The sequence below is a fragment of the Corvus hawaiiensis genome, chromosome 26 (assembly GCF_020740725.1).
Source record: "Corvus hawaiiensis isolate bCorHaw1 chromosome 26, bCorHaw1.pri.cur, whole genome shotgun sequence".
NCBI lineage: Eukaryota > Metazoa > Chordata > Aves > Passeriformes > Corvidae > Corvus > Corvus hawaiiensis.
The window spans coordinates 26,977,543-27,002,671 of record NC_063238.1 but is presented as its reverse complement, the minus strand read 5'-3'; the positions used below and the strand labels follow the sequence as shown (position 1 = coordinate 27,002,671).

Below are 25,129 nucleotides of genomic sequence, written 5' to 3'. Positions count from 1 at the left end.
CCGTCGCGCCTCTGCCTTTCCCTTCTCCCGGCGCCAAGATGGCGGAGTACGACCTGACCACCAGGATCGCGCACTTCTTGGACCGGCACTTGGTCTTCCCGCTGCTGGAATTCCTCTCCGTCAAGGAGGTACGTGTTTCTCCTAAGGGTGGGAAAGCCGGCGGTGGGAGCGGGAAAGTGGCAGGCCCTGCTGCCAACTGCCGGTGCTTCCCATGGGCCTGGGCGCGCCGCGGCCCGGGCTTCGTCCCGTGGGCCTGGGCACTGCGCGGGCCGGGCGCGGCCCGTGAGGGATTCGGAGACTCCGTAGGGAGGAGCTTGGTGTTCCTGTGCCGCGTGGGTCGAGGGGCGAAGCGTGTGGGGCTGCCCAAGGAGGGACGGGAGCGGAGCTGAGAGGAGGCCTGAGGGAGCCGCTCCTTGATCACGCCGCGCAGCTCCTCGGCCCCTCGCTTGCGAGGCGGCACAGAATTCCTGTACTTTCTTCTTCCTCGGATTTGGTGTAGTGTATTTCCCTCACCTATATTCGGAGAAAGGAGAAGCCGAAGTTCTCCCCTGTAGGCGTAGTTCGCAGTCCCACAGCGTGGGACCCCCTCTATAGCCCTGCTGCTCTTAGTGCTCGGGCCGTCCCGCAGCCGGAGCTCAGGGCGGTCTGTGGGGTTACGCCACTGATACTAATTAATTTTAATTTGAAACCCGTGTTATCACGAAATTGTGTTGGGATCAAATATAAGCCCCTATGGAATTATCCCTTGTTAGTCGTCTTACAAATATTTTTAAGTTATGTTGCTACAAGAACCCACTAATGCTGAAGATACCTCAGACGAGTGCTTCAGGCACTTTAGACTCTCACCAGTCTAAACTATTCTAAAATGGGAGCAAAATGTGTAAAGTTATGTAAGTTTTGAATTTAAAATAGGTCTTATTTTAGCCTTCAGAAATGAACTGATTAACCATGCATACATTGAGACAACTTGACCTAAGCAGCTGTCATGTCTAGCATGTGGATTTTGCTTAATGTCTGTCATCTTGGGGGCATTTTTACATTAGCATTTTTATGTCAGCTGAAGTTAGTTAAAACAGTTAATTTTGTAGTGTTAATTTTGAACAGCACGATGTTCAGAGCTGAATTAGAATTTCTACAGATTCTATATCTGAGATGTCCACAAATGTGGTGTGGTGAGTTGTAATACAGCTCTTGTGCAAATGCATTGTTGAGGAATATACTGGATTTGGCCCTCACCTACATCTTCAGCACCTAGCAGTGTTTTGCAACTCACTGCTGAATTATGGATATGAACTCTAAAAAACAGTTTGAGAAGTTTAAAAGCACACTATCCAATTACATAGCCACTCTAAATTTATTCTTATGCTATAGACCTAGCAACATACATTAGATTAAACTGCACTACAATTAAATTATAAACTTAATCTTGTGCGTCTCTTCTGAGATCCACTTTAAGTAATATAACTAGTCCATGGTGTTCAGCATTTTATTTTGTGGAAAGTATTCTGTATTTTTAAAAAAAAATTATGAAAGTTTTATTATTTTTTAAAAGATATATACATATATATATAATTTTGCAGTAGGAATTACTTTTCCTGTTAAGAGATTAGTGATGTTGAATTCTAATTAGTTTTTGAAGTACCTGCTTTCATATATAGCAGGCAAGATTTGATGTTTTGCCAAGACTGAAAATGCAGAGGGACTTTATAGTAAGTACTCCTAATGATAGAGCTGCGAGATTTGATATTTAAAACAATTCAATTGTACAAAAGTCCATAAACTGTGCCATAAAAGTAACTACATAATATGAATTGAAGCTGTTTAACACTATTGAAATGAATCTGTTAATAATTCCTGTTTCAGATATACAATGAAAAAGAGCTACTCCAAGGAAAACTGGATCTCCTTAGTGATACCAACATGGTGGATTTTGCTATGGATGTGTACAAAAATCTTTATTCTGATGAAATTCCTCATGGTAAGCTGCTCATTTAAATGTAAAACTCGTTTTGCAACCTTTCTATATAAAATAGTGAATAACTAGTGGTAATTTGCTTGTTGCATTCAAAAACTAGAATATTGTTCAACTTCAGCATTACCAAAAGGATGTGCAATACTGAGACAAATAGAATGCCCTAATCCTGCGAAGTTTGGGTTTGTTGGTCTGTCAGAAACTTAACCTTTGAGTGACCTCTTAAGTACTTCAGTGCTGATTTGGTAATTCCAGGTACTTTAAAGGAGTTGTGCTAGCTTTTCATCTGTCAAACACTATTGCACAATGATTTGGTGTCATTTGGTGACTTTTTCTTTAAAGCATCCATTATGTTAAGACAAGAGTTGCACTGTAAGTAATTCCATTAGTCTCTCTGTCTGTGGCTGAGTTTTAGACTTTGGAGAGAGAAAGGTGTTTTTGAAAATGTGTGTTTTCCTTAGTTCTGTCAATATAAAAATTGCTGCTTCTCTAGAAGAAAATAAATTTAAGATTGTAATGAATATGATCTCTTACTATCTTATCTGTGATTTTAGTAACTTTCTCGTTTACTGCTTACATTTCTATCATCTTGAGGACCATTTGGGAATGGTGATAAAATTAGATTATCTGGCTTTCTCTAATTTCTATCCTTCATGGGTGTTTTGATTTTAAGGTTTTTTTTCCAGTTCTTTTTTTTTTTAATGGGTCAAGTGTTTTGTTTGTTTCTTCCTGACATAGTCTTTCAATATCCACTGTCTCCCTGTTTCTTCATCTTTTTCATGTTGGGGAATTCCTCACCTTTTTCTCAGCGATTGGGACTACAGTCTACTTTGCCTGCACCTTAGGAGGAAGAGACTTGGGTGCTGTTCTGTTCTTCCTCTGGGTCTTGCTCTTCTCAGGCTCTTGAAACTGCAGAGATGGCTACTTGCCTCTTTGGAAGAAGAGAACTGATAGACTTACAGACATTGAAATCAATATTTTGACCAAGTCTGTGCTAGCACTAGATGTTATGGGCAAATGTACCATGACACGTGGGGCTTACAACATGTAAGGAGTACCAGAGGGTTTCACTTCTGTAATCTAAGAAACAGTTGTAACAATAGCTTCACCTTTAGGTTACTTAACAGGTCTACTGATTAAAAAAATTAGGCTGTCTCAGGGCTATAAAAAATCTCAAAGCTGAATAGGTATTCCTCTTTCTTTCCCTGCTTCAGCCTTTTTGAACTGTTGAATATTATTGTTATCAGTAGTAAATAAGGAGTAAAATACTAAAGTAGTAAACAACACAAGAAATAGCGATTCTAGCAGACTTCCGCAAAGTAACTACTCCAGTGTCTTTGGAATTCTGATTATAGGCAGTTACTTAAGCAGGTTGCCTAAGAGTATAACTTCATAAGGTCACAGCTGCAAGAAAATTGAATGAATTTGCTCCCTTGGAGATCTGCCTTCATTGAAGACCGGCAATTTCCACACTTGTTTGAAAAGAGTATAAGAAAAATGTTACATCTCTTAAGATTTTATATCATCAGTTTGGCAGGGTGTTGTTTTGTTATTGTCATTGGGGTATTTTTTTGGTGGGTTTTTTTGTTTGATCTGTGGCTTTTATTCAGTTAACATAAGCAGAGCTAGTTCTTTCACACGGAGTCCATTGTTCAGGGTGCTTACTTGCACCACTTCCTATGCAAAGGCCTTAACTTTTGAGATCTCTCTGGTATGTGTCATCTTCATGTATTAGTGCTTATCACAATGTGTGTATGGGCAGGTGGTTCTTACTTGTGGAATGACTGGTGTCATTAGTAGTTTACGCTATTCCTTTTTAAGACTTCACTTTTTAAAGTACTCAAAACTAAGTTCACTTACACAGTTATAATTAGAAATGTCCCTGCACAATTTATAGTTGTTTTGTCTTGTCTTCCATGAGATCAACTTACAATTACACATCCAGGAGATGTCGCAGGAAAACATTTTCGTATTCTTAGTAAGTCAACCGAATGTTTGTTTTTTTTTTTTCATCTGTTTCCCCTTCTTTTATAATCTCAAGAGTCAACTGAAGTTGGAGATAATTTCTCCTTATTGGAACACTTCCTGTCAGGCAAGTTGTTCTTATATTTAGGTTGAGTCACCATTATGGTGTTAGCCACCTTGGGCATCCTGTTCAAGTACCTGTGTAGTCAAATCGTTAAAGAAATGTCAGCTGTGTTCACCGTGGCATTGAGTGTTCTGGTGTGTGGCTCGCTTTCACAGTTTCCTGGATTTATCTCCTGGGATTTAGTCTTGGCTTCTCTGATCCCATGTTTCTTGGGTCACATAGCCAATGTGAGGGTGATTTTTCCTTTTTTTTTTTTTAATGTGTACACTTTTCTCAGTTTTATTTAAGTCTTCATTTTATTGCATTGCTAGCACTTGGTGAGGAATTTGGGGTCTGTGTAAAATAATCACCCTAAAACTGGTAGCTCAATTTCCTTTCAATTTTTCGTAAAGGGCTTAATGCTTCCATTAAACACGGAGTGTTCAGAATCATAATTTTGCAGGTTGAGCTGCTTGAATATTCTTCCTGTCAGTTTTAGTTAAGTACTCTATAAATGTTCTTTCAGAACCTGGTCATCAGTCAGAAGAAAACCAATCTTTGTGGTATCATTAGACTGTTTACTTTTTTCCAAGTTTATTTGGAATAAGTGAACTTAGTTAAAAGTTTTTTCTCCCTTAGTGAAAGCCTGAAGGTACTTTGTCTAATGCAGACTCTGCTACAGCTGTACCTGCTCTCTGGTGGCTTCCACACTGGAGGAAAAGAACCAAATGTTAGAAGTTTTTACTAAGTTACAGAATTATTAGATACAGCTGGGTTTGAGACTTGACTGAGAGGACAAGTGAGGTAGGAATTGGGAAGATGTGTTTAGGTGTCAGCACCATGAAATTACAGGTTGGTTCATGTAAAAACTTAAAGCATTATATTAAAGTCTTTTTGTTTGTGTGTTCAGCTTTGCGTGAGAAAAGAACAACTGTTGTTGCACAGCTGAAGCAGCTTCAGGCTGAAACGGAACCTATTGTCAAGATGTTTGAGGATCCAGAGACTACGAGGCAAATGCAGTCCACTAGGTAATTTCTACCATAATTTGTCAGGATGGCTTGTTGGTACCTCTCAAGTGTTGCTGCTAGAAATGCTTTCTGTTCAGTGACTGCAAGAAAGACATTTTTATTTACAGACAGTATTTAAGTAGTGCTTGTGGTCAGGTAATTGAAATTGCTGGACAGCTTGCTCTTTTCAATGCTTTTACCTGTTGTGCAAAAGACATCTATTGTTTCTAATATTTGTGAATCAACTTGGGACAAGTGACAGTCATGATCCAGTGCAGTCCAATCACAGGGGCTTTTTTGTTTGATTGGCTTTAGGGGTTTTTGAGGGAAAATATGGGCTAAAGTAGTTCAGATTCTCTTTTCTGTCTTCCAGAATAGATTATGGAGTGTCATACTAGTCTGGGAGGCCTGGAGGATGAGCGTCCTTTCAGCCTCAGAGCACATATTTCTTTAAGGTGTTCTGTCCTTTTCCTGCTTGCTTGCTCCGTGCCCAAATTGTTCCAACTTGTTGGTGTAAGGTAGTGCTCATAGTAGTCTTTTAAAGATGTGTCCAATTTCTTCTAGATTTTCTTATGGGAGTAATTAAAGTAGAATGAGTTTGTCTGCACTATCGTATCTAAGGTCTATCAGAGTTTCACCATGGTTAAGCTTGAATTGGGCTCTGTAGGAGAGTTTAGCTGTAGTCACTGAGGAGTAACTGCCCCTTCAGCAGAGAGCTGGGCAGGTATTTGTTTGGCATAAATTACTCCTTGTTTCCTTTACATAGGAAACATTGTTATTGCTGTTGTAAATGTGTCTGACAAACTGGAATATTACTTGGGTACCTTCTTCAGCCTTACCTGCTCTAAAATTTTAAGTAGAGCATACTGTATCAGACAGAGAACTTATGGCTCAACTTGAATTTCAAGGTGATGCCTGTACTTGGGTGTATTGTTGGCAGGCTTTTTGCATCCACTGATATGGAAGGCTGTAACATTACTTCTGGAACCTTTTAGAAAAGTATTGAATGTACAAACTCTTCTTCCTAGTCTGCAAAAATCTTCTTTGTTTGGGAACAAACCCCCTGAAAAATATGGGTCCCTCAAGGGAGAGGAACTTGATTAGAATTTACTCTGTTTCAAATACACATTATCATCCTTTTTTTGTTGCCTCTGTTCTTTTTTCCACTCTTTGCATTGTTTTCAGAATTTGTAATAGATTAATTTAAATCTTGGTCAGTGCAGAAATGGTGAGGTGCAGTGTATTGTGTCTCAATGCACACATGAAACAAGATGTCAGAAGGAATCATGAAATCTGTAAGCTTTGCAGCATGTCAGGAGAAGCTTATTTTCAATCCTGATCTCACCAGACGTACTTAAGCTTCTGCTGTAAAAATATTGTTAACTAAGTAAGCTGCCTTTTTATCTGATTTCAGAATGGATGTTCATGTCAGATAATTACATAAAGAAAAGAAATGGCATTTGTTTATGACTTGTGATTATGCAAAGCCAGGAGCCACTTGATTTTGAAGGTACAGCTTTGAAAGTGAAAGTCCCAGTTACTATGACAATTGAGCCTGTCTTAAAAAAAGTCTTCCTCCACAACTATTCAAATCTAATTGAACATATAGAGATCTTGTCCAATTCTTGCTTTGCTTTTAGCCAGTTTTTAAATAATAATTAGCCTTAGAAAACTGTTACTAAAATACTAGCATTTTGTGGGATATATGCTCTGTTACTTGGCTTTTGATTCACAGACTTCTTCAACAGTATGTACTTCAAATTGGAAATGCCTTGTTTGGGAGCAAGAGATGCAGTCAGTAAATGCATGGAATATAACTTGCTTAACACTATAGACTATTAGCCCTACTATTCATACGCAGCAAATTCTGTTTTAGAACTGGTATGTGATTTGTGTTTGTAAAATGTCTGGAAACTTCACAGCTCAGAAGTTCTAGTTTTGGTTATTGGCTTGGCAGTAGCTCTAATCCAGATTATTTGGGTTGTAATGGGTAGAATTGGGCTGAAATATGTCCATCTGTCTAGACCTGAGTAGTGTGCTGTAGATAATAGGAAGAACTTTTGAGAATTTCTGTTGGTGATTTTGAATCTGTATCAAATTCAGATAGCTGCATATTATCACGACTTTAGACATGGCTTTTGATCTGTGGTGACGTAGTTTGGAATATCTCAGTCTGGGAAATAAAGTGTAAAGGAGATTTTGCAGGTAGAAGTTCTTTCAAGAATAAGCCAAAACATTCCACTTCTCTAAGCTACCGTTGGTGGACATTGACTTTAAAATTACAGAGCCGTAGTCAGTATTCCTCATCCTTAAAGTATGTTTTACTGGAACAAATCAATGAGATTATTTAATTGCTTTCACAGGTATGACTGGGGATTGTCATTCTTGGCTCATCTGGCAATTTGCCGTTTCCCTGCAGAATCTTGTACCATAAGTTCTAATTGAACAGACTCACATTTTTGCAGTTGATTTCAGAGTAAATAGGAAAATACTCCCTTGCATACAGTTTTTACTGTATCTTTGTCCCAGGGAATTTACAGCTTGCCTCCTGGAGGCTTAAACTTCTCTTTGATCTAGGTAATACTGCTTGTTCTTTTAGTATTAACGTTAAATAAAAAAGAATCTTCAGAGATGTAATCACATGATCATAGATGTTTAGAACTTACTAGTATGATTATTTTTTATGGTTCTGTGCTCTGCAGATATTCACTGTGGTAGAGATATTCCTGTGACCCACTCTGTCTCAGTGCTAACAGTAGGATACGTTTCCTTTCTACTTCTGTTTACTTTAGTTTTTGCCGTTTTTTCCCATCTCCTCTTCAAATCAAGGCTGTCTAGAGTAACTGCTCTGGAATTGGAATATGAGAGTGGGAAGAGCCCTAATTCAGAATTTAACTTTCATACTGAAAGCTAAGGATGCTATCTAATTTAAAACAACCTTCCACCCTTTCTTAACTGTAGTTATTGTTGCAGGTGGCATTCATTGTTTAAAATTAAAATAATTTTAAGGTTTTGAAACTTCATGACATTTTAGTAATAGATGACTGTGCTTTTGGACAAGTGGATGAATGACTTTAAATTCATGCTCAGTTTCTTGTGTTTTACCTTTAAAATTGCATTGTGTACTGTTGCATGGTGGCTATGAATTTATTTTGTAAAAACAGCACTTTTTATCCTTTTATTATAGAGATGGTCGGATGCTGTTTGACTATTTAGCTGAGAAGCACGGGGTAAGTGTTTTAGCTGCTGGAGTTCAGTTCTAAGTATGTCCACCCAACTTCCCTCACAGCTGACAGCACTTTGACCAAGTATGGCCTAGCATTTTGTTCCATCTCCTGTCAATGTAGCTAATAGGCAGAATTCCTAATACTAACATATTTAAGCCTTTGAACTTTTAATTTTTATACAAACAAAAAAAAAGCTGAAACTTAATGCTAGCTGCACCTATGTAACTTAGGTGTGATTTACTATGTAATGCAAGATTTCACCTTTTTCCAGTGTTGGTGTAATCTTTCATTCCACAGCATAGGTTGAGAGTATAATAGTTTTCTATTGTCTTTTCCTATGTACAATGTCTTTTGAAAAGCTACAGATTTCAAAGCTCATTCTACTATTAAAATTGGCTTGTGACAGCATGTTTTTTTCCCTAGTGAATAAAAGCTTTTATTGTATTCCTTTTCAGTTTAGGCAGGAGTACCTAGATACACTCTACAGGTATGCAAAATTCCAGTATGAGTGTGGTAACTACTCAGGAGCTGCAGAATATCTCTACTTCTTTAGGGTTCTGGTAAGTTTTGATTGGTTGTTGATGGTGGGGGGGATAGTTTTATGGTTTGCTTGTTGGGTGTTTTTTTAATGAAATATTTAACCCAGTAAATTGTCTGTCTTAACTCTTAGAATATAATACTTTTGAGAATTTTTTATGCAATTACTGTACACTGAAGTTGATAGTAATTGTTAATAATCATTACTATTGTTCAGCAATTCTGTTATTTTCAAGTAGAGCTCAGAATTGTTCTTTAAATTTGTAGGTCTTGTAACATTTAATTATAGAATACAGTGAAATGAATACTTGTTTTTATGAATACTTGATTTTGTGCACAGATGTAGTCAACAGCAGTGAAAAGCTTGCAGGTGGATTGAATGTAATTGGTGGTAATGGTGAACTGCCAGCTTCTTACCTGAACTCTCATCTGTCTTCTCTTGAATTCTGTGATGGATTTAAGAGTATAAATCATCTCCCTACAAAATGTAGACAGCTCAGATGATAAATATAAAACCAGATCCATCATCTCTGAAGCAACTCTTTTCATGTTGTTATAATTCATATCATTTGTTACTGGTGGGAGTGAATTTTGAGAATAAAGGTTTGATGTCTTGTAAGAATCTCAGCACAGTAAATTTATTGTTGGTAGTCAGTGAATGTGCTGCTTTACTAACAAATGGAAATTTAAGCTAACTTGAAAATCCAGATAATGTAGCTAGAGCAGCTGCAGTACCTAAAAGCAGTTATTGTGAATAGCTACTTATAATTAACTGATTTGGAGCCAGCACAGAGCATGTGAACCTTCTCAACTAAGTATCTGCTAAACTGGCACCGTGGTTGCCTGGAAGGTACACAGTTTGTAAGTCAGTATCTCATAGATCTGTGCAGTGATTGCTGAAAACATGCAGTGGTTCATACGTGGATGCTTTTTTCTTGCTGATTTCTATTCCCATCTAAAAGTAATCTTAACTCTCTGAAATACTGCAAGAGGAAACCACAATATTTTCTGTAATTGGCTGTAATTAAAGAAGAAAAATTGGAAAATGTATCTTTAATCAGAAGAATAGGGCTTAAAGTAGGAATGAGTTGAATTCTTAGTCTAAATTTTGATGCTAAAGCTGACTTTCAGTGTTAAAGGTTCTTTTTATGTGCCAAGAGGGAAAAGGAAAGTTACATATGTAGTTTTGTGGGCAACTGTCCTTAATTCTTCTTGCCTTTTTTCTGGGCATAGCATTATGTTCTTGTTTGTCAAGTAACTAATCTCAAAAAATGAAGTACTGATTTTGTGCTGGTAATAGCTTAGTACAGGACTTCTGTTACTAATTCTGATGGGAGAAGATTTGTTTAAAAGTTCTGTGTGATGAAACATAGTCAGTGAAAGAACTATTGTAACCAGTCTGAGAACAGAATATGACATTGTGAATGACATGGTGCAGCTCATGACCTTAGGACTGCCCTTCCAGGAAATAGGTTCACTGCTGCCAAGTTCCACTGGACATTTCTATAACAAGTACACTTCTGGGCAAGACATTAGCAGAAAGAGTTTGGAATGCTAGCTCTTTGAAGGTGGTCACCTACTATTATGAGTTCTTTAGGAACCTGCCTTGTAATAACCTTGTTTTACTAGTTTAGAAGCATTTTTGTATGGTGAAACAAAAAAAAAAACCCACAAAAGAAATTTGATGCTCTGCTTTTTTTTTTTTTTTTTAAACTTAAACTGCAGCAGTATGCATCTTTGTCTTACTTTGACAGGGTTTCCTAGTTTCTGCGTAAGAAATTTTACTACTGATTTTTTTTCTGTACCTAAACTGCTTTTCTGGGAAAAAAAAAAAAAAAAAAAAGGCGCTTAATTTGGAGAGTTAGACTATGCAAAACTGATGTCTTGCAAATAAAAAATACTGCCAGAAAATATCTTTTGTAATTTAAAAAAAAATACTAAGAGTGTGACTTTTTTGCTATTGTTGAAAATAGGTTCCAGCAACAGACAGAAATGCTTTGAGTTCTCTTTGGGGAAAACTTGCATCTGAAATCCTGATGCAGAATTGGGATGCAGCCATGGAAGATCTCACAAGACTAAAGGAGACAATAGATAATAATGTAAGTAAAATCTTGGACATCTTAGCAAGGTGAGAGGTTAGACATGCTAGTACTCAAGTTTTATTATAAATCACTTGCAGTCTTATTTAGGAGTAGGTTACCACCTTTTCACTTGATACTTTCGTATTGGCAGTGGGGGAGAGTTGAAGGATGCTTGTGAAGAAATAGTGAAACATTCTCTTTCAAGTTGCTTGCCTCTTAACACCTTACATTCTCGTCTATATTTTCAAATATATTTCCAATAAAAAAATCTTAAGGATGTGTTTGAGGGCAAGGTATCGTTGTGTGAAATTGTTCTTTAATTTCAGATACTGGTACTATTCATTTTCTGTAAAGAATAAAATGCATGTAAATAAACCATGTTTTTATCTCATGAAGACAGCATTTTTGACAGAAAATGCAAGATAGTTTGTATTTGGAAAGAGTTTTCAGCTAATTCAGCTTTCTTGACGAAACTCTTCTGAGTTCAGATGAGTACCAAGAACTTAAGGGGAGAGTGGGGCTGTGGTACTAATTCAGAGCAAATGAAGGCATTAGGGCCCTCTGAGTCTTCTCCTTGCTTGTGGAGCTTCACTGGCCATATCTAAGATGTGAAAGTTTTACTCTCTTGAACCAGTCTTGAAAAACCAGAGGTTTTTTTCTGTCCCTCAATCATTCTTTGTGTGGCAGATAATTAGCGTTAACAAATTTTCTTCTGTAATTTTGTCTGTATGATTCTGTATGGTTATGATAGACTATTTGACTTGTTCATAAAACTCCAAGGTTTTTTTTAGGGTAGAATCATAGCAGTTTGTTGTCATGCTCTTTGGAGTGATGATTCATCCTCAGTGTGTTGTTTTGCAGTCTGAAGTGCTTTTGAAATTTGGAGCTAATACAGGGACTTGGAACTGGACCGTTGTTTGTCCATTATCAGCAGATTTAAATAAAGATAACTAATTTTTTTTTTTTTTTGGCTGAAAGTGATTGTAGAGTTCCATCATTGTCTGAGGGTCTATGGCAAAAAAAAAAAATCTGGTGAGATTTAGAAAGGAAATAAAACAGAAAAGGTGAAGAAGTCAAGTTGTTTCTCAGATCACATCTGAAGAGGGACTACAAGGAACAAAATTCAGAATTAAAAAGGGAAGTAACTTAGGTTAGTGTGGTGGTCTTAGCTAAAATCTCTGTTTTGCCATAAACAAAAGGCAAATTTCAGCAAACAATTTGGAATATAATACTGGAGAAGTTATCTTGCTTATAACTTACTGTAGATGTATCATTGAGGTGACAAAAAAAGCTGGAGGTCAAACTTAGCCTGAGAGTGATGACAGTTACAAGGAGCTGATGCAAAATCACAAAATTTTGAGCAATTACAAGGTTCCTGTGGATTAGTATTAAAGCAAACTTTGTGTTGTGTTTGACTTGAACGAATGTTACATTTTCTCTTAGTCTGTCAGCTCTCCGCTGCAGTCTCTTCAGCAAAGAACATGGCTCATCCACTGGTCTCTGTTCGTGTTTTTTAATCATCCTAAAGGGAGAGACAACATCATTGACCTTTTTCTGTATCAGCCACAGTAAGTTGTGTTGTACTATATGGGGGTCTTTAAATCAAATTGAAGGCAGACGATGAATATGCAAGCTTGCTGAACTTAGGGTTGCAGGGGTGAAGGTATTGTCTTATTCTGATTTTGAAAAAGCTATTTAGAAAGATTCTTGAGGGAAATCGAGACTAAAAATGAGAATTGAAACACTGTATCTATTTGTGAGAGGATTGACTTACATGTAGATCTAGGAGTCTTTGTTGCTCTCCTTTGGATGCTCTCTGATAGCTAGATATGTTTGTTATGTTGTGGCACCCAAAACTGCACACAGTACCAACATGAGGCTGCCCCAGTGCAGAGCAGGACAATCCCCTCCCTTGCCCAGCTGGTGATGCTGTGCCTGGTGTTCACCAAGACACAGCTGGCCTTCCTGGCTGCCGGGACACACTGTGATTCATAGGCAACTTCTTGACCAGGACCCCCAGATGCCTTTCTGCTCTCCAGCCTCTCATTCCCCAGTCTGTACATAGATCCAGTGTTGCCCTGTTCCAGAGGCAGAATCTGATGCTTGCCCTTGTTATACTTAATACAGTTGGTGATTGTCTAGCCCTCTGATTTCTGCAGGGCCTCTCTGCCTTTGAGGAGTTAACAGCTCCTCCCATTTTAGTGTCATCAGCAAGCTTCAGTGTACCTTTGAGTTCTGAATCTGTGTTTTTTCTTTCTAGGTATCTCAATGCAATTCAGACAATGTGCCCACATATCCTCAGATATTTGACTACTGCAGTCATAACAAATAAGGATGTTCGTAAACGTAGACAGGTGCTGAAAGATCTAGTCAAGGTTATTCAGCAGGTAAGGACTGCAGTATCTGATATTTTCTGCCTCTTTATTAAGGAGACTTCATGATAACTTTCTTCTAATAATAAACCTGGGTTAGGATTTGAGGTATTTTGATTTTTTTTTTTGTCAATTAAAGTCCTTGCTGAAGTAAAATGCGTATCAGTCAGTAGGAGGACGGAACAGTTTTTTTTCGCCTTTCATATACATGAGCAGTGTATGCACTCAATTCTTACTTTCTTTCTATAGGATTAAATGCAGAAAATTCAGTGAGATGTGAAATGGGTTTGGATCTGATTCTTCGTTTTCAGTCATCTGTACGAAAAACTGTTGTATGAATAAGGGTTCTTTCTTACATTTCAGAACCACTGCATTGTCTGTGTTGGTCTGAGTTCACATGCATTCTCTTGAAAATGGTTCTGTTTCATGAAACTTCAAAGTTTCATGAAGACGGAGATACAGAGAAGAGCAGTAAAAGAGTTGCTTGGTAGCAATCAACAGGGTTATGGCCCAGATTTTTATCTGTGACAGTACAGTTTTTACAGGCTAGCAGTCAATTATAATCACATCAGGCGTTTGGGAAACTACCTATGCAAAACTCAATCAATGCAAAGATCAAATTTTAGTCACAACTTAATCTGTTTCTAACCATTAGTGTACAAAAAGTAGCATAAGAAGCAGTAAATGAGTGTTAAGTGTTATGACTCACCTTTTTATCTAAAATCTGATTGTAACATTGAGCTTCTAATATAATGTGAATTTCTAATACTTGAAGTAAGTAACATTTTACAACTTCTTGTTTATGTTTAATCTTGCACACTATTAGGGTATTCCTTTTGAAAATATCAGCTTGGGCTTTGGTTTTGAAATCTATCAGATTTCTTAGTACTCACCTACTCTGTATGATTCATGATATTAAATCATGATGTGGTAGAGGTTTTATAGATGGGAAATAACTTATGTGGTACTGCTCTAGTAGTAGTAAAAGATTGTTTATACTTGCAACATCTTTGCAAGTATTGAACTGATAGGTAAGCATTTTGTTGTTTATTGAATTTAAGAGATGCTCATTCTAAGACAATTTTGCAAAGTGGATGTTAATAATGGTTAAGTGTAATTTTGATGTGAAAAACATTTACATGTAAAGCTGAATTTGGGATTGTAAATACAATTCTTTGGGTAAGAAAAAAATAACTTCGATCCATAAAAAAAAAATCTCTTTTAGGAATTCCCTTAATCTGTTGATCTTACTGTATGCTAAAGCAGATATTGATAGATAATGATTTAAGCTGTCTTAAAATATGCGTGAGAAACACTTAAGGGGATGTTCAATTACATCTGAATTTACACAATTGTATATAGATATAGTGTTGCTTCTGCCTGGTAACTGAGAAAGTTGAGTAACTTCTGTAATGCTGAAATAAATTGAAGTAGTTTGTGTATAGAAAGTAGCATTTTTGTTAGCTATGTTGTCCATGAAAATCAAATAATCATTCAGTTTAAAGTATGAAGGATTTGGTGTTGGAGTCATCTTTGAAATCAGAATTTAGGAAGACTATTCTATCATATTTTATGAAGTTTGGAGGTTTGATACAGAGACAGCTCTAGTCTCTTGACACTTTCCCAACTCAAAGATTGCAGCATTAAATGCTGAAGGTGAGACTACACCTCTGGTTTTTTAACTAGACTATCGGGAGGAAGCACACTTATGTAGCTCTTCTAAGAGGAATTGGGAAGTTCAACTTTTTTTAAGGTGATGTAGAAATGCTTGTTCCTACTATTAATTTTTTTTTTTAAGAATGTAAGGAATACTTGAGTGATCACATGGCCTTGATTTCAAATTTTGTTCCTAATTTTTTTTGACAGGAATCCTACACATACAGGGACCCTATCACAGAGTTTGTGGAATGCTTGTACGTTAACTTTGATTTTGATGGAGCACAAAAGAAGCTGAGAGAGTGTGAAACAGTAAGACTTAAAATTTTTATAAGACTCATTTTCCTTTAAGTAAAGACCTCTAAGATTCACACTGGACAGCTAATTTGTTTGAAGTGGTGTTTGATTCCATTGTCAGTGTTTTCTGATAAACTTTAATCCATGGTTGGATGCTGTTGTGTTTTTTGACAACTCATTTTGTAACACTTAAGCATGACTTACCATTAAGGATGTAGCTTTAATGTTATAATAATGTTATATTTAAGAAGTTCTAGAAGAAGAAGCAAATAAGTAATCAGGCATTTGGCTGAGCTTCAGGTTTTCCATTAAAGTTTGAGAAATGCTTGAAGAAAAGCTCAGATTTGCCTTCTGTTGTGAAAGATGAGTAGGGAGTCAAATTCTGTGTTGAAAGGATCTTCAGTAGAGTTAGGACAGCAGTAGAGTTTGACTTTCAGTGGAGTTATTACCTTACTTTCTCCTTGAGTCAGACCTCAGTGATCATGTTAGCATGCAATTTAAATTTAGTAAGATGCTGAACAATGAAGCAATGAAAAATATTGCTAATCTATAGCTTTTCCTCTTCATCTTCGGACATAGCAATAGTGTTTTTAGGTATACTGTGGACTGCTCTTAGTTATTGGCAGTGTCTACCAGTAAATTTCAACTCACATGTTTGTTCTGATGTTCCCTTTCTGCTTACACTTGCAGGTGCTTGTGAATGACTTCTTCTTAGTGGCTTGCCTTGAGGACTTCATTGAGAATGCCCGCCTCTTTATATTTGAGACTTTCTGTCGCATCCATCAGTGCATCAGCATTGGGTAAGAGAACATCTTCATTCCTAAATTCAGAAAATCAGTCATGGAGGGCAGTTTGACAAACAGTGTAAACTGCAGGAGTGAAGTATTCAGTCATCAGATAAAATCCTAACTGAAATCTCATTTGGATAGTATTCTTTCTAGTTTTATAGCTCTGATGTGATGTACTTGAATACAATTATATTTCAGAGTTGAATTATTGTGTTTAACTTCAAAACAGCCTTTCTCTGCCACCCCTAGGCCCCCCCCCCCCCCCAAACAAGCAGTACTTTCAAGCTAAAGCTGCTATGGTTTTAAGTGGGATCTGTACTGGATTTAGTAGGAACTTCCCTACCCAGTGTCACCGAAGTCCTGGTGACTTCATTTGGACCTCAATTCCACATGTTGAAGTGGAGTGTTAATATTAAGTAAATACAAATTGCAAATACAGTAATTGCTTAAATATATTTTTACTTAGTAGATACAGCTACCCATGTCTGTCTTACAGGTATGTTCTTTGAAATTTATTAAATCACATTGCTTTTTTAATGAATTAAATAGAAAACAATGGATCTTATTCCCTGTGGCACAAAGTGATGCAGCTGTAATAATTGTTATTAGCAAATATGTCTGTCGTTTATTCAGATTTATTTTATAAATGCAGACTTTTCAAATGGATCAGCTCTGATGCCTCTCTTGTATATATATTAAAAAAACCTAAATGGGAATATATTATGTATGCTTGAGATCTCTTTCCACTTGCCCTTTGCCCACATACCCCGTATTTCCACATCCTTTTAATTTAAAGGAAAAAGTGAAGTGAAAAACTCTGAATGCTATAAAAATCTCTCTGATAGAGAGCAGTGCAGAGATCCTTGAGACAGCAGCAATGAAGGCTGTTGAATCGATAAGTTCAGTGGAGTCTTGTTACTAGCTTGTGTCCAGAGCAAATGTGTGCATCTAGTCCTTTAAGGAAAGGATTTAACACTGCCTGATTACAAAGGAAAGGATTTGAGAGAAAATTGTCTTAATATTGCAAACTTCTTGAAAGGATTGCTTTTTTTATGGATAGGTATAGTTGGAGAAGGGACTGATTCTTACTACTTTTAATCTTTAGTCACTGGGTGACATGTTTGTCTTCATTGCCTTTGGAAAATATTTTTTTATCCTTTGTATCAGCTTAAAATAGTCAGTGCCTTTGATGTAAATGGGAAACAGTGGATTTGAGTGTTTTAGCCAGCTGTGGTATATTGGGTTTAAGCATGTAGTCCTAATAGTAAATGGAACTACATGCTGTGAGCAGAGCTTTTCCATACTTAATATTCATTTTTATAAGAGGGCTAATGCTTCATCTAAAATCACTTAAAGCAGAGTACTGCACACTTAGGCATAAAGGGGGTTTGAACAAGTATTTGGAAAAAACCCCATAAATATAGTTCTCTTAAGGATGAGTTTCTGGGGAATATAAAGCCCAATAGTGTCTTGCTCTTTCTTACAAATTCTTTTTAGTGATGTGAATACTGCACATACTCAAGCACAAGTTTCCAATGAAACTAGATGTTTAAGCTTTTTTAACTAGAGACTATATGTCTTTCTAAGAAGTCTCCTTCTCTTACGTGACTCCAGTCAATGAGCAAAGACTCTGCAGTGTGTATGTTAAATATTTTTCAAGTCTTGTATCAAAAGATATTGATAAACTGTGGGCAACATACCAATGATTCATTATGGCAAAATTGTGGTAGGTGATTGCCATTAATTTAGTGTTTATTACTTATAGTTCATATTTTTTGTGCTGATATCTCAACTTTAGGTATGACAAAAGTTATTGCAGTTGGCTGCCCTTGTTATGTGTGAGTAATCCTAAATATAGGTAGCAGTGTCCTTTCTTTATAAGCATTATAGTGTATTCTGAGGCAAGTGATAGATTTGGAGTTGAGACATTTGTTTCAGAATGACGTGGCTATTCCTACCACATATCCGTAAGTTAATTGCACATGGAATCAATCATCTGTAATGAGGTGGTTCTCAGTATGTCATTCTGGTTTTAATGGTGGATGTCAGCCTTAAATTTCTTTGCAAGCTGTAACAATCATTAGATTTGGGCTGATTAAATTAGGTGCCTAAGTATTTCGTAGTGTATTTCAGACTTGCTTTTGAAGAAATTAGCCAGTTGAAATGTTTGGTTGAAATGAATGTTTGGCTGAGGCATAGTTCTTGCATTTCTCTGTTTGCAAGTGATTTCCACTGCTAATCCTGGAGCCAAACTAGATGGTTGTAACACAGGGCTTGATGAGTACTGTTTAACTATGCAGAATGAATTTGAAAATAGTTAGTGGGAAACTTGCTATTCCTTATATTAAGTAGAAAATAAATGCCTGTTTAATTTTTTATCTACTTAGATCTGCTAGGGAGCTGGCATTTTTCCAAAGGACATAGTTGATTTGTCAGTTGTAATTTAAAGTTTATACGTCCCAAATCACACTGTGATTTGTTTGCTGTTTGAAATACCATGTTTAATAGGGAGTAATAGATGAAGCTAATTCTTAATGTGTTTTAGTTAGTTTGATATGCCTGTATTTAATTGGAGAGCTGAATATGCTTCATTCTTCTTTTGTACTGCACACACAAAACGATATACAAGATGGGCTTGTTCATATATGAACATGTGAGGAATTCAATACGCTTGCTTTTTAAGTAAATGAAAACTTAAATAACACTAGCCCTAGCATGACCCAAATAAGTGAATTTCCTTATAAAACAGGGGAACAGAAATGATTAAAAAAATTATTTTTGCAACTGTTTTGACAAAACTGCCATTCAAAATTAGCTGTAACTTGAAATGGTTGACTATTCTGTAACTACTAATAGTATTTCTTCATTATAATTGATTTAATTTTTATTGAATTATAGCAGGAATCTTTAAAAACAGTGGTAACCTATAATACAACTTTCATTGCTTCCTTTCCTTAATATTAATGGTGTTAATATGTATTTGTAAATCCAAGTGTGCCACTATTACTTCAGCTGTCAAACCTGTGTGAAGCTAAGATGTATTTTATATCTCGAGAGTTTTAAATATATGTTCTAACTGTGTTAGGAGAAAAGTGTTTGGTACAGAATTGTAGTCAGGATACATCTTCAGTGCATTCACTCTGGAAGGATAAGGAATACTTTTTCGGCCATGAGTGTTACTTCACCAGGAAAATACCTCTATGTTATACATCCATGCACTTTGAGTGGTACTGGCTGCTTCAGTGTAGGCTGCAAGGAGACTCTTAAGAGGGAATCTAGTTGCCACAAGTGCTGGAGGAAGATCATCTCTTGTGTCAAAGATGTGATAAAGTTTTGTAATAGATTTATTCTTTATTCACTAAAAGATAATTGTTACCTGACAACTTCAGTTGGTTTATATTAAAATTTAAAATCTATGCAAGTCTCAAAGCTACAAGTTGAGATAAAACAGGTTTCTACATCCTTTTTACTCTGTCGTTTTCATTCTATGATTTTTAAGTTTTCCAGATAAAAGTGCAGGAAAATAATACTTATACAGAAGTGTGTTATTTCTGTTGTGTTGCTCCATATATACTATATGTTATTTCAAAAAACACTTTTTAGTTTAAAAAAAGCCATTTCTGAAGCAGCTGAGCTAGTAGTAAAATGTAGATAAAATAGGAAAAGGTAGAATTATTTGCTAGTAACAAATGTAAAATACTTCATAGTTTCTCGATTGGAATGATTCTCTAGAAATCTCTGCTCTCTTCTGCTCTAATTTCACAGGGACTTTGTTAAGGAAAAAGGAAAGTGTAGGTGCTGTAGGTTGGAAGTCATCTGGTTTAATCCCATGAACCCAGTGACAGCTCTGAGCAGGTCCCACAGCAGTATTCCATTATGGTGCTTAGTCACGAATCCACTAATAAAGGCCCTGTCTCCAAGAATGGAGGTTCCACACTGTAATCCCAAAATTGGGTTGCTTAATCCCCATTGTAGTGGCAGTAGCCTTTCTTGTGGTCATCTGGAAGGAAACTTACTTTATCTAAATCTTACTAATGTTTCTAAAAGAGAAATCTGAGAATTGCACCCATGCCCATGTACTTTCAGTCTAAAGTTTCTTTTGTTTCAAGTCAAATGTTTAACGTCACTGATTAGGGGTAATAGTGATTGTACATTACTTTCTATTAAAGTATCTCATGTTCTGTCCAGATGACTGATAATTCCACAAAAATTTCCATCCCTGATACCTTCTGCTCTTGTCTGCCTTTACAATTGCTAATTCAAACTCAGATTAAAAGGTCTACTGGAACAGTAGCAACTGGAGTTGGATTTTACTTCTCCTTACTTTGCCAAGTTCAAACACTTTTTACCCATTTGTTGTGTTATTTTGCTGAAGTGAGTCAGTGTAAATCCAGTATGTTAAGCTACTTTGGGTTTTTTTTCTATTCACTTCATGTTTATCTATGGAAAAAAATGGAATTTGTTTTATAGTTGGGAGAAAGGTGAGAGATCAAGACCATATAGGAGAGACAACTGTATAAAAAAGAGTATGTAGAAGTCCAGCCAGGTAGATGAACTAATAATTGATAGTTTATAAAGTATTTACTTGATGCAAATAATTGTCAAGAAGAAAATCACTTTTTCTGGTGGAGAAAAATACATCAGGCAAGATCCTGTAAAATGGTGAGAAATTGACCTCTTGTGCAACTCAGCATAGCCAGCTGGCTTTTTAGTCATGCCTGTAGCCCTTACCTCATGTTTGTTACCTTTTTCTGAAAGCTGATGGAAGAATGAGCGTTACAAATGCCCTGTATGAGCCAACTGCCAGCAGGAAGCTAAAGGAGTTAGCTAGAAAGCCACAGGAAACACTATTAGGAGGAATTATTCCTGGACAAGAGTGCTTGTTCGATTAAGAATTTTCCTTTCTCTGTTCTCCCCCACCTTCCTTCCTTGAAATTGCAAAAAGTTTTAGCATGGTTTATCTGTCATATCTTCTGTACTAAGCTCTGTCTCGTGGGTCTTGTTCCTGAACTTCAGAGTGAAGTTTCCTTGCTAAACATTTTCCTGGACTAGTTAGTATATACTTTCTTGACTGCTGATTGCATTTAAATAAGAATAAAAGCAGTTGTTTTTTTGGTTTTTTTTTTTTATGGTGGTGGTGATTTTATGTTAATAGTGAAATTACTTAAATGACAAATTTTCCAAGAATGTTTATGTAGACAGTTTTTAATAGGAACACAGGAAAATTGTGCTGGTCAAGATTCAAAAGCAATATGGTGTAGTTCAGAATGAGCAAGTATATACTTCAGGATATGAATTTCTTATTTGCAGTGGGGGTGGGAGATGTGCAGGAGAGCATGTATGTAAGTTTTAAAGTCATTTCAGTCAATGAAAGTAAGCTTCCCAGGTATTGCAGTATTTATTGAATCTTGGACTGTGCCAAATTTTGTGTTGGTTTGGCTTGTATTCCATAGTCCCTAGTTATGTTTACCAACATCAGAGAGATTCTCTTTTGTCATTTAATAAGTTTGTTATCTTTTAGTATGTTGGCAGATAAACTAAATATGACTCCTGAAGAAGCAGAAAGATGGATTGTCAATCTAATTCGAAATGCACGATTAGATGCCAAATTGGATTCAAAGCTGGTAAGACCGTACGTAGAATCGTGGAATGGTTTTTGTTGAAAGACCTTAAAGATCATCTAGTTAGAACCCCCCTGCAGGGACACCTCCCACTATACCAGATTGCTCAGAGCCTCATCCATCCTGGCCTTGACGACTTCCGGGGATGCAACATCCACAGTTTTACTGGGCAACCTGTTCCACCCTCTTACAGTAATCTAATCTAAACCTACTCTCTTTCAGTTTAAAGCCAGATGGATGCAAGTGAATTTGTTGAGTTTTTCATTAAATTTCTTTTACTTCACGGGCAAAGAAAAACAATAGAAATCAGAACTTTCTGTTCCTGGATAAACTGCAGTGGATTTCATTTATTGTGTTTTGCTCTTGTCTGTATCATGATCTGTGAAAGCTCTGAAAGCAGAGTATTACACTAAAGGCCTTTGCATTCTGAGCAATTGTTAAATTTGTTTTATCTTTGCTGGGTTTTAGGGCCATGTAGTCATGGGCAACAATGCAGTCTCACCTTACCAACAAGTGATTGAAAAGACCAAAAGCCTGTCTTTTCGTAGTCAAATGTTGGCTATGAACATTGAGAAGAAACTGAATCAGAGTGGTAGATCTGAGGTCGGTATAAGTTATATTTTCCTGAATTCTTGCTGTCTTTTTTTGTGAGAGATAAACTTAAGTACAATTCTTAACCTATGCCTTAATTCACCAGATGTGTACCTACTTCTAGTTCTAATAGTAGGAATTACATTGGAAAAGGCTTACTTTGTCGTGGTGAGAATTAGACAGTGGGTGGTTCTTGCTGTCTTGCAGCCTCTCTCTTCATCATTAGATTTTCTTCTGTTGTGTAACTGTTTCTGTCATTTGCTGCTCTGCTTCCTTTGAGTGGTCTCCTTTACCACCAGGAAAGGGCAGATTATGAAGTGTGACACCTACGAAAGTAGTTATAATACTTTTTCTAAGTAAGTTGTACTAAAGTATTGTAGGTGCATATGTGGTATTGAAAGAAGAATGAATGGTGGTTAAGACAGAGCATGGAGGAAGAGTTGTACAAAACCCTAACTGTTAAACCCATTTAGTGAAATTCTAGAAAATGTAATTAAGTCATTGAAAGGTTTAAGTAGAACCAGTGAAAATGAGAAAGTTGACAAGATCATCTGGTTTTTTTTCCCTCCTCATTACAATATGGGAAGCTCTGTGAGGGAGAACAGCACCGTAAGGGGATGGCTCTGAGGTCCGCTAAGGACCCAGCCATACATCTTTAAAACAAACAAAAAAAGTCAGAACAAACCACACAGTAAAAGAGCTTAAATAGTAGACGTTTTATTCCTCATTGCTTGGCTGAAATACTGGTAGAAGTTGGACAAGCAGTGGTGCACTAGTTTATTCTGTTAATGGGAAGTCATGTGAAACTTGTGTGCCATTACTTTCTTTTAAAAGTGTAGCTGAAAATTATTCATAGATTTATATTGGGATCTTCTAGAACTTTTCCTTTTTGATGCTACTAGCTTGGAGGACTCTACTGTAATTGTACTCAGTTACAGTGTGTGTGTCTGTTATATCAACACTTGCTTTAATTTTATAGGGTGTCCTTCACTAATTAACAACATTCCCACTTCATATCCATATACAGTATTAGAATTGTTTAACTTAATGTGTCATAAATTTCAGTATGTATTAGGTAATATAGTAATTTCTTCTAATCCTTATTTTTTCATTTTTAGGCACCTAACTGGGCTACTCAAGACTCTGGCTTCTATTGAAATACTTCTGCAGTAGGGGGAAATCTGTTTATTTGACTAAAAAGCACATAAATATGTAACCTTTTTGAGAAAAAGTAATTATGTGTTAGAGCTAATGTTATTTGAATAAAATTGGCTACTTTTAACAGTCTGTGTGTGTTTGATTTACATAGATTATGTTGTATTGGGACTTTTTATCATAGTGTTCTACAGCATTTTGGATCATGTTTTGCAAAATTTAGGATGTCAGTTCTGTTAGGTTGGTTTGTACCAAAGGATGCTTTTGCTCTCAGACTGTCTGAGACTTTGGAAGCAGGGATTTAAAGATTTTTATTACCTGTTGCAAATGTTGCATTTTAAAAAAATTAAAAGTGGTAGTACAAAGAAATAGACAATGTGGACCATGTTTGAACATGTGGTCAAGCCAAAATCTTTTTCTGCACTTCCATGTTTTTGTTTGTTACAGGAGAAGCTTAGAAGAGAGAAGGCACATGTAGCCAGTATCTTTTAAGAAACCTAACATAGTCTATATGTAGAATAATTTGAGTAGACATCTTGTGTTCATGCTTCAGAATTTTTGCTGTTTGAAATCTCATTTTTAATCTCATCTTGCCTCATGTTGTAAACTTTTTGGAGTAGTTTTTTTGGTTGGAAAGGAGGATTACAAAAGGCCTGATGAGGGAGCTGCATATGGTTTAAAACTTCCATTCTGAAATTTGAAATTCTTAAGATCAACGATGCAAATAAGGGAACAAAACTCGAGTTCAACTATTGGAATTTGAAGGGGTTTTTTAAGTTTTGGGGTTTTCAGCTACTGTTTCACACTTGCCCAGATTTCCTTAGCACCTTTGCTCTGCAGAATATACCTTAGCATCTTTTAGGAGAAGATCACGGATCCTTGTTCTGAGTTCTGTCAGGTAAAGTGACTGATCACTGAGGTGCATGTTGGAAAGAAAGAGGCACTATCACTGCGTACAGTTTCGTATTTACAGTTGAGGGGAAACACCAGTGACTCACCTTCAGCTTGTTCCAACTGTGACCTGTTTCCCTCAACTCTTTAAGTGCCCGTATTCATCTACATGTGTAAAGTTGTTTTGGCTTGCCAGCACTCCTGCTTACTGTCTGGAATGTCATGTTGACTGGGAAAGGAGAGTAAGTTAGTAATGTTCAGGCTTAAGGCTAAGACCAGTTTTTACAGGTGTCTTCAGTCCCTTCAGTGGAAGGATTCACAGCAGGACAAGTCTTCAAGACTTCATGGAGACAGGATCAGTGGCAGTGGGCACAAATTGAAACATGGAAAAAATCCAGTTAGATTTAAGTGGGAATAAAAAATATTCTTAGTTTTTTTGACCTGGAAGATGATCTGGCACTGGAAACAGTCATCTAGAAATGATATGCAATCTCCACCTTTGGATTTATTAAGTACCTGACCACCCTGACAGATGTAAACCTGCTTTGAGGAGGGAGTTTGACTGGCCTTCAAAGGTCCCTTCCTTGGCTGAGAAACTGGAATTTAAGAAGTGGTAGAAAGAAGCAGTTAAAAGTAGATTGCTGCTGGATTATAAACATGGTGCAAGAAAGCTGGTCTACAGCACAAGGATTCACTCTATGTATAGGATTGGTTCCTAGGATGGGGTTGAAGAGTCTGAATTGGAGCTGAGGTTAACAAGTTGCTTTTGGAGAGTAGTTTCCTAAAGCTGAGCATGCTCTATGCCAAGTTCCTTACTCCCAAGTTTTCTGTCAAGGGATTGACTAAATGGCAATCCGTAGTAGATT

General features: G+C 36.7%; 1 protein-coding gene across 2 annotated transcripts; it reads left to right on the top strand.

The window, feature by feature from the left end:
• Positions 1–23,499, top strand: EIF3E (eukaryotic translation initiation factor 3 subunit E). Of its 2 annotated transcripts, XM_048286738.1 has the most exons (14): positions 1–128; positions 1,864–1,978; positions 3,894–3,950; positions 4,951–5,068; positions 8,235–8,277; positions 8,730–8,834; positions 10,785–10,910; positions 12,336–12,460; positions 13,153–13,279; positions 15,131–15,232; positions 15,908–16,017; positions 21,527–21,629; positions 22,095–22,229; positions 23,336–23,499. In XM_048286738.1, the coding sequence occupies exons 1-14, from the start codon at positions 39–41 to the stop codon at positions 23,372–23,374; spliced, it is 1,395 nt and encodes a 464-aa protein (XP_048142695.1). In that variant the 5' UTR covers positions 1–38; the 3' UTR covers positions 23,375–23,499. The 2 variants fall into 2 exon arrangements, with proteins under 2 accessions (XP_048142695.1, XP_048142697.1); XM_048286740.1 differs by lacking the exon at positions 3,894–3,950.
• Positions 23,500–25,129: the final 1,630 nt, after the last annotated feature.